The sequence below is a fragment of the Rhinoderma darwinii genome, unplaced genomic scaffold (genome assembly GCF_050947455.1).
Source record: "Rhinoderma darwinii isolate aRhiDar2 unplaced genomic scaffold, aRhiDar2.hap1 Scaffold_4208, whole genome shotgun sequence".
In the NCBI taxonomy this organism is placed as follows: domain Eukaryota; kingdom Metazoa; phylum Chordata; class Amphibia; order Anura; family Rhinodermatidae; genus Rhinoderma; species Rhinoderma darwinii.
The window spans coordinates 1-9,990 of NW_027463760.1; the positions used below are offsets into that span (position 1 = coordinate 1).

Below are 9,990 nucleotides of genomic sequence, written 5' to 3' on the forward strand. Positions count from 1 at the left end.
GTTTACTTCTGACTACAGCACGACTGCCCATAGTCCTCGCTGCCGGCTGCCCATAACTCTGCATTAGGAGACAGCGCGTCCTGCCCGTCTTCATGGCTCCCGTATCCAGAACGGCCGCCAGCGCTGTACAATGTAATGTGACCTGTAATGCAGAGTTATGAGCAGCCGGCAGCACGAAACACAGGGATCTAATGTGATGTAAAAGGAGCCGAAATTGTGGAGCTCCTACATTACATGTCATTGTACACACGTGTATATGTACTGCACATGACGGTATTAAGGCCTCAACATGACCGCCAGTCCAGCCTGTGCCCACAGTAATGCCAGTATAGATCTGTCTCTTCTTACCTTGTGATGTGCGGGGCCGGTAGTCCTCCATCATGACCTCCTCGTACAGATCCTTGTGTCCTTCTAGATACTCCCACTCCTCCATGGAGAGATAGACAGTGACATCCTGACACCTTATAGGAACCTGACACACACAATGATACAGTCATTACCCAGACACCTCCAGTGCTGTTACTGTAGAATTTCCCAGCATTCCCAGCAGTGTCACCTCTCCAGTCAGCAGCTCCGTCATCTTGCAGATCAGTTCTAAGATCTTCTTCTCATGTATCCGGGAGTGAGGGGGAGGCTCTGTGATGGGACTACTGCTCCATCCTCCTGACTCATGGATGATGGGACTCGTACAGTCACCCGATGTCTTCTTCACTATTGTGTACTCCTGTGTATGGAGAGAGACACTTAGAGAACTGAACACAGTATTCCCCCCTCAGTAGAAAGAGGGAGATTGTGACCCCGCTGTATAGACCTCTAGTGACCCCACATCTGTAATACTGGAGACCTCACCTACAAAAAGACATTGAGAAAATAGAACGAGGCCAAAACTAAAAAGGAAATAATATTGGGGGGACTAGATGGACCATGTGCTCTCCTCCTGCAGTCATCTTCTATGTTTCTATATAGAGATCATCCTGATCCTCCTGGTTCCTGGTCATTCTCATTGCTCTACAACATTACTATTGCTGCATTGGTGACATGACACATAACTGACCATATCGGTGGCTGATCTGCAGCTTCTTGACGTCACTTGGAAGATCTGGACGTTGTTATACAGGACACTGGATTATTCCTATTATGTATTGTCCCTTCCCTATGTGTGACTTGTTCTATAATGTAGAAAAGTTAACCTCTCCGCTCAACAGGTAGATGATCTCCAAGGTGAAGTCTAATATTCTTCTGCTCATCTCATTCCTGTCCTTGTCCATTCTTGGTGGGTCATTCAGGAGAAGGAACGTTGTGGAGGAGAAGATGAGAAAACTGGAGGATCTAGTACTGCAGACGTCTTTATGAGGAGAGGAGAAGATGGAGATCATACAGGGGACATCATGTGTGACATACAGAACCTCACTTATTGATCATTGAGAGAAACATCTTCTCAGAGCCGTCACCACATGGAATAAAGGGGTATTCCCAACACGGACAACTCTCCCCAGGATATGCCAGAAATGTCTGATAGATGCGGCTCCACCTCTGGGTGGCCTTGTTAGGCGGTTCCTGTAACTCCTATAGAAAAGAATGTAGAGACACAATCTGCTCAGGTCCTCCTGCTATATAATCTGCTGCCAACAGATCAGACGGGTGGTCAATGTGACAGATGCCCTTTATGAATGAATACACCCCTAATATACGTTTTTACAGATATTAGAAGTTACCTCAGAGATCCTGGATCTTCAGAGACATCTAAAATTCTTAATTATTATAGTATTCCCCTTTTCCTTGTAGATTATTTTACCTGATAGTAACTTTATTCACATCTGAAAGACAGATACTAACCATGGTTAATAGAAACCGGCTGTCAAGTGTGCAGGCGCGGAAGGTCCCGCCAGACCAGTGTGCAGGCGCGGAAGGTCCCGCCAGACCAGTGTGCAGGCGCGGAAGGTCCCGCCAGACCAGTGTGCAGGCGCGGAAGGTCCCGCCAGACCAGTGTGCAGGCGCGGAAGGTCCCGCCAGACCAGTGTGCAGGCGCGGAAGGTCCCGCCAGACCAGTGTGCAGGCGCGGAAGGTCTCGCCAGACCAGTGTGCAGGCGCGGAAGGTCCCGCCAGACCAGTGTGCAGGCGCGGAAGGTCCCGCCAAACCAGTGTGCAGGCGCGGAAGGTCCCGCCAGACCAGTGTGCAGGCGCGGAAGGTCCCGCCAGACCAGTGTGCAGGCGCGGAAGGTCCCGCCAGACCAGTGTGCATGCGCAGAACATCCCACCAATACAGTGTGTATGTCCTGGTAGTTTAGTGTGAGGAAGCAGCATGTATTGTGCGGTGTGTGCAGGATCTCTGCATCATCTTATCACTTAGCAGTCACATCTTACACACAGACTTCTGTAAAGCGTGACCTGTCCTCCATCGTCTACATTACTCGGTGCTTTTCCTTTTAAACCTGTTCCCCCACTTCTTCCTTATTCTGTGCTCCTTCTAGACCTGTCCTCTGCTTCTACATTACTCTGTGCTCCTCCTTCTAGACCTGTCCTCTGCTTCTACATTACTCTGTGCTCCTCCTTCTAGACCTGTCCTCTGCTTCTACATTACTCTGTGCTCCTCCTTCTAGACCTGTCCTCTGCTTCTACATTACTCTGTGCTCTTCCTTCTAGACCTGTCCTCTGCTTCTACATTACTCTGTGCCTCTCCTTCTAGACCTGTCCTCTGCTTCTACATTACTCTGTGCTCCTCCTTCTTCTAGACCTGTCCTCTGCTTCTACATTACTCTGTGCTCCTCCTTCTAGACCTGTCCTCTGCTTCTACATTACTCTGTGCTCCTCCTTCTAGACCTGTCCTCTGCTTCTACATTACTCTGTGCTCCTCCTTCTAGACCTGTCCTCTGCTTCTACATTACTCTGTGCTCTTCCTTCTAGACCTGTCCTCTGCTTCTACATTACTCTGTGCTCCTCCTTCTTCTAGACCTGTCCTCTGCTTCTACATTACTCTGTGCTCCTCCTTCTTCTAGACCTGTCCTCTGCTTCTACATTACTCTGTGCTCCTCCTTCTAGACCTGTCCTCTGCTTCTACATTACTCTGTGCTCCTCCTTCTAGACCTGTCCTCTGCTTCTACATTACTCTGTGCTCCTCCTTCTAGACCTGTCCTCTGCTTCTACATTACTCTGTGCTCTTCCTTCTAGACCTGTCCTCTGCTTCTACATTACTCTGTGCTCCTCTTTCTAGACCTGTCCTCTGCTTCTACATTACTCTGTGCTCCTCCTTCTAGACCTGTCCTCTGCTTCTACATTACTCTGTGCTCCTCCTCCTAGACCTGTCCTGTGCTTCTACATTGCTCTGTGCTCCTCCTCCTAGACCTGTCCTCTGCTTCTACATTATTCTGTGCTCCTCCTTCTAGACCTGTCCTCTGCTTCTACATTACTCTGTGCTCCTCCTCCTAGACCTGTCCTGTTCTTCTACATTGCTCTGTGCTCCTCCTTCTAGACCTGTCCTCTGCTTCTACATTACTCTGTGCTCCTCCTTCTTCTAGACCTGTCCTCTGCTTCTACATTACTCTGTGCTCCTCCTTTTAGACCTGTCCTCTGCTTCTACATTACTCTGTGCTCCTCCTTCTAGACCTGTCCACCACCTTCGGCACAGTCGATCACACCCTCCTGATACAAATTCTCTAGTCCCTTGACATCACAGACTTGGCCCTCTCCTGGATCTCCTCATACCTTACCAACTAAAGATTTACTATCGCTCCCTTATGGGTCTCAGTGTTCTGGATCCCTTACTCTTCTCCATCTAAATCTTTGGTCAAATTTACCTCTGGTCTTGATGTTACCTCCCTGTTATCTAGAGTGTCTAACAGTTATCTCCTCCTTCTCCTCCCACTTCCTTAAGATTAACATGGAGAAAACGGAATCATCTTTTCCCCATTTCACTCAACCCCCTTACCAGAACTATCAAATCACAGTTAATGGCTCCACACATTTCCCCGTCTCACAGGTCCGCTGCATTGGGATAATCCTTAATTTCAAATAGCACAGCCAAGCGCTTACCACTTCTTGCTGCCTCAACCTCAAAAACTCTCTTGAAGTCAGTCTTTCCTCGAACAGACATAAATGCTAGTATATATGCCCTCATCATCTACTGTCTAGACTACTCCAACATCCTTCTCTGTGGCTTCCCATCTAAGACTATTGCACCCCTTCTACCCATTCTCAACTCAGCTGCAAGGGTAAATCTACCTTGTCCCCTCATTCCACCTCTGCGGTCACTGGCCACCCATTGCCTACTAAATTAAGTTATACATATTAAAAATGACATGCAAGGCTGTCAACAACCCGTCCCCTCCATACATCTCTGCCCTAATCTCCCAATACCTACCCACACCTAATCTCCGGTCCTCACAAGACCTTCTTTGTTCTCATTTTATCTGTTCCTCACATCATCATCTAGATTTCTCCCGTGCTTCCCCCACATTCTGACCTCTTTAGCCCAACTCATCAGATCTCTCCCACTATCCAAACCTTCACTAGTAACCTGAACATCCCCTCCTCAGAAAAGCTTACACCCTAAAATAACCGGCTGCCACTACTCCACCGGATGACCAGCTTCTACCCTCACCTACTGTCTCCTCTTGTAGTGTCTATGCGGGCAGGGTCTCTCCTATTGTAGAGTGCAGTCTATGTGGGCAAGGTCTCTCCTTCTCTTGTAGAATGTAGTCTATGTGGGCAGGGTCTCTCCTTCTCTTGTAGAGTGCAGTCTATGTGGGCAGGGTCTCTCCTTCTCTTGTAGAGTGCAGTCTATGTGGGCAGGATCTCTCCTTCTCTTGTAGAGTGCAGTCTACACGGGCAGGGTCTCTCCTTCTCTTGTAGAGTGCAGTCTACACGGGCAGGGTCTCTCCTTCTCTTGTAGAGTGCAGTCTATGTGGGCAGGGTCTCTCCTTCTCTTGTAGAGTGTAGTCTACACGGGCAGGGTCTCTCCTTCTCTTGTAGAGTGTAGTCTACGAGGGCAGGGTCTTTCCTTCTCTTGTAGAGTGCAGTCTATGTGGGCAGGGTCTCTCCTTCTCTTGTAGAGTGTAGTCTATGTGGGCAGGATCTCTCCTCTTGTAGAGTGCAGTCTACACGGGCAGGATCTCTCCTTCTCTTGTAGAGTGTAGTCTATGTGGGCAGGGTCTCTCCTTCTCTTGTAGAGTGTAGTCTACGCGGGCAGGGTCTCTCATTCTCTTGTAGAGCGTAGTCTATGTGGGCAGGGTCTCTCCTTCTCTTGTAGAGTGTAGTCTACGCGGGCAGGGTCTCTCCTTCTCTTGTAGAGTGCAGTCTACGCGGGCAGGGTCTCTCCTCTTGTAAAGTGCAGTCTATGTGGGCAGGGTCTCTCCTTCTCTTGTAGAGTGCAGTCTACGCGGGCAAGGTCTCTCTCCTATTGTAGAGTACAGTCTACGCGGGTAGGGTCTCTCCTTCTCTTGTAGAGTGCAGTCTATGTGGGCAGGGTCTCTCCTTCTCTTGTAGAGTGCAGTCTACGCGGGCAGGGTCTCTCCTTCTCTTGTAGAGTGCAGTATATGTGGGCAGGGTCTCTCCTTCTCTTGTAGAGTGCAGGCTACGCGGGCAGCGTCTCTCCTTCTCTTGTAGGGTGCAGTCTACACGGGCAGGGTCTCTCCTTCTCTTGTAGAGTGCAGTCTACGAGGGCAGGGTCTCTCTCCTTCTGGACCAGTCTGTCATTCATTAATATTTGTCTCTTCTTATGTACTTAACCCCTTGGACACGCAGCCAATTCAAATTTTTCCTCCCTCCTTCCAAAAGCCAGAACTTTTTTTGTTTTTCCGTTGACATAGCCGTATGAGAACATGTCTTGTGCTGGACGTGAAGTAATTTTAAAAGGGGTTTTACACGATCAGACAACGGATGACCTCCACTGGATAGGTCATCAGTATATGATGGTGGGGGTCCGACACCCGGACCCCGAACAGATCAGCTGCTCCGGCTGCCGGATGTTTTGAACGGTATGCAGCAGTTGGAGCCGGAAGCAAATGGCTCCGACCACTGCACAGCGGATGTTCTGCAGAACTAAAGGCTCTGCTCCTATTCACTTTAAGGCCTCATTTACACGAGCGTGTGCATTTTGCGCGCGCAAAAAATGCAGCGTTTTGCGTGCGCAAAAGGTACTTGACAGCTCCGTGTGTCATCCGTGTATGATGCGCGGCTGCGTGATTTTCGCGCAGCCGCCATCATAGAGATGAGGCTAGTCGACATCAGTCACTGTCCATGGTGCTGAAAGAGTTAACTGATCGTCAGTAACTCTTTCAGCACCCTCGACAGTGCATTCCGATCACCATATCGAGTAACCTGTTTAAAAAAAAAAAAGAGGTTCGTACTTACCGAGAACTTCCCGGCCGTTGCCATGGTGACGCGTCCTTGGTGACGCGCCTCTCTTGACATCTGGCCCCACCTCCCTGGATGACGCGGCAGTCCATGTGACTGCTGCAGCCAGTGCTTGGCTTGTGATTGGCTGCAGCTGTCACTTGGACTGAATTGTCATCCCGGGAGGTCAGACTGGAGGAAGAAGCCGGGAGTTATCGGTAAGTCAGAACTTTTTTTTTTTTTTACACGTTCACGTATATTGGAATCGGAAGTCACTGTCCAGGGTGCTGAACCAGTTTAACTCTTTCAGCACCCTGCACAGTGACTGTCTCCTGCCGGGTTCGGTCAAAACGAGTTCGGCCGAACCCGGTAAAGTTCGGTTCGCTCATGTCTAAGACACTCCGTTCGGATGTTTGTAAACAGAAAAGCACGTGGTGCTTTTCTGTTTACATTCAGTTTGACAGCTCTTGCGCGAATCACGCAGTTCACACGGAAGTGCTTCCGTGCGACCTTCGTGGTTTTCACGCACCCATTGACTTCAATGGGTGCGTGATGCGCGAAAAACGCACAATTATAGAACATGTCGTGAGTTTTACGCAACGCACTCGCGCTGCGCAAAATTCACGCATCGTCTGCACTGCCCCATAGAGTAATATAGGTGCGTACGACACGCGTGAAAAGCACGCGCGTATATTACGCTCGTGTAAATGAGGCCTAACACTGCAGCACGACCGCTCTATTCCGTGACCGGAGCATCTGCTTTCAGCATGGACGTCTGGTGCCCGGAGGCAGCCGGAGGAGTTGAGCGGTGTGGGGTCCGGGTGTCAGACCCCCACAGATCATATAACGATGACCTATCTGGTGGAGGTCATCAGTTGTCCGATCGTGGAAAACCCCTTTATTGTCCCCTATAATGTGCTGGGAAAGAGGAAACAATTGTGGGCTGGAATAGAGGAAAACGCAGTGAATCCTATTGATTTTTAGGTTTCGTTTTTGCGGCGTTCACCATGCGGTGAAAATGACTTGTTACCTTTATTCTCCGGCTCAATACGATTACGACGACACAAAATTTATAGATTTATCTTCGACAAGGAAAGAAAAATTTGTTCAAAAAAGAAAACAGTTTTGCGTCGCCATTTTGTGAGACAGAACGTTTTATATTTCCGGTGATTGCGCGGTGTGAGGGGTTTATATTTCCGGTGATTGCGCGGTGTGAGGGGGTTTATATTTCCGGTGATTGCGCGGTGTGAGAGGTTTTATATTTCCGTTGACTGCGCTGTGTGAGGGGTTTTATATTTCTGGTGATTGCGCGGTGTGAGGGGTTTATATTTCCGGTGATTGCGCGGTGTGAGGGGTTTATATTTCCGGTGATTGCGCGGTGTGAGGGGGTTTATATTTCCGGTGATTGCGCGGTGTGAGGGGTTTTATATTTCCGGTGATTGCGCGGTATGAGATGTTTTATATTTCCGGTGATTGCGCGGTGTGAGGGGTTTTATATTTCCGGTGATTGCACGGTGTGAGGGGTTTTATATTTCCGTTGATTGCGCGGTGTGAGGGGTTTTATATTTCTGGTGTGAGGGGGTTTATATTTCCGGTGATTGCGCGGTGTGAGGGGTTTATATTTCCGGTGATTGCGTGGTGTGGGGGGTTAATATTTCGGGTGATTGCGCGGTGTGAGGGGTTTTAGATTTCCGGTGATTTGCGCGGTGTGAGGGGTTTATATTTCCGGTGATTGCGCGGTGTGAGGGGGTTTATATTTCCGGTGATTGCGCGGTGTGAGGGGTTTTATATTTCCGGTGATTGCACGGTGTGAGGGGTTTTATATTTCCGTTGATTGCACGGTGTCAGGGGTTTTATATTTCCGGTGATTGCGCGGTGTGTGGGGGGGGGGGGGTTTAGATTTCCGGGGATTTCGCGGTGTGAGGGGTTTTATATTTCCGGTGATTGGGCGGTGTGAGGGGTTTTATATTTCCGGTGATTGCGCGGTGTGGGGGGGGGGGTTTTAGATTTCCAGTGATTTCGCGGTGTGAGGGGTTTTATATTTCCGGTGATTGGGCGGTGTGAGGGGTTTTATATTTCCGGTGATTGCGCGGTGTGAGGGGTTTTATATTTCCGGTGATTGCGCGGTGTGAGGGGTTTTATATTTCCGGTGATTGCGCGGTGTGAGGGGTTTTATATTTCCGGTGTGAGGGGGTTTATATTTCCGGTGATTGCGCGGTGTGAGGGGTTTATATTTCCGGTGATTGCGCGGTGTGGGGAGGGGGTGTTATATTTCCGGTGATTGCGCGGTGTGGGGGGGTTATATTTCCGGTGATTGCGCGGTGTGAGGGGTTTATATTTCCCGTGATTGCGCGGTGTGAGGGGTTTTATATTTCCGGTGATTGCGCGGTGTGTGGGGTTTTATATTTCCGGTGATTGCGCGGTGAGAGAGGTTTTATATTTCCGGTGATTGCGCGGTGTGGGGGGGTTTATATTTGCGGTGATTGCGCGGTGTGAGGGGTTTATATTTCCGGTGATTGCGTGGTGTGAGGGGTTTTATATTTCCGGTGATTGCGCGGTGTGAGCGGTTTATATTTCCGGTGATTGCGCGGTGTGAGGGGTTTATATTTCCAGTGATTGCGCGGTGTGAGGGGTTTATATTTCCGGTGATTGTGCGGTGTGAGGGGTTTATATTTCCGGTGATTGCGCGGTGTGGGGTGGTTATATTTCCGGTGATTGCGCGGTGTGAGGGGTTTTATATTTCCGGTGATTGCGCGGTGTGAGGGGTTTTATATTTCCGGTGATTGCGCGGTGTGAGGGGTTTTATATTTCCGGTGATTGCGCGGTATGAGGGAATTATATTTCCGGTGATTGCGCGGTGTTAGAGGTTTATATTTCCGGTGATTGCGCGGTGTGAGGGGTTTATATTTCCGGTGATTGCGCGGTGTGTGGGGGGGGGGGGGGTTTAGATTTCCGGGGATTTCGCGGTGTGAGGGGTTTTATATTTCCGGTGATTGGGCGGTGTGAGGGGTTTTATATTTCCGGTGATTGCGCGGTGTGGGGGGGGGTTTTAGATTTCCAGTGATTTCGCGGTGTGAGGGGTTTTATATTTCCGGTGATTGGGCGGTGTGAGGGGTTTTATATTTCCGGTGATTGCGCGGTGTGAGGGGTTTTATATTTCCGGTGATTGCGCGGTGTGAGGGGTTTTATATTTCCGGTGATTGCGCGGTGTGAGGGGTTTTATATTTCCGGTGTGAGGGGGTTTATATTTCCGGTGATTGCGCGGTGTGAGGGGTTTATATTTCCGGTGATTGCGCGGTGTGGGGAGGGGGTGTTATATTTCCGGTGATTGCGCGGTGTGGGGGGGTTATATTTCCGGTGATTGCGCGGTGTGAGGGGTTTATATTTCCCGTGATTGCGCGGTGTGAGGGGTTTTATATTTCCGGTGATTGCGCGGTGTGTGGGGTTTTATATTTCCGGTGATTGCGCGGTGAGAGAGGTTTTATATTTCCGGTGATTGCACGGTGTGGGGGGGTTTATATTTGCGGTGATTGCGCGGTGTGAGGGGTTTATATTTCCGGTGATTGCGTGGTGTGAGGGGTTTTATATTTCCGGTGATTGCGCGGTGTGAGCGGTTTATATTTCCGGTGATTGCGCGGTGTGAGGGGTTTATATTTCCAG

General features: G+C 49.6%; 1 protein-coding gene across 1 annotated transcript; it reads right to left on the bottom strand.

Moving 5' to 3' along the window:
- Positions 1-316: 316 nt before the first annotated feature.
- LOC142710026 (gastrula zinc finger protein XlCGF66.1-like) lies at positions 317-1,866 on the bottom strand (the record flags this gene model as incomplete). Its single annotated transcript, XM_075848512.1, has 3 exons — positions 1,191-1,866; positions 557-724; positions 317-472 (listed from the first exon to the last, which is right to left on the bottom strand). Coding segments are annotated over exons 1-3 (510 nt in total), but the record flags the coding sequence as incomplete, so codon positions are not given.
- Between the last annotated feature and the right edge of the window lie 8,124 nt (positions 1,867-9,990).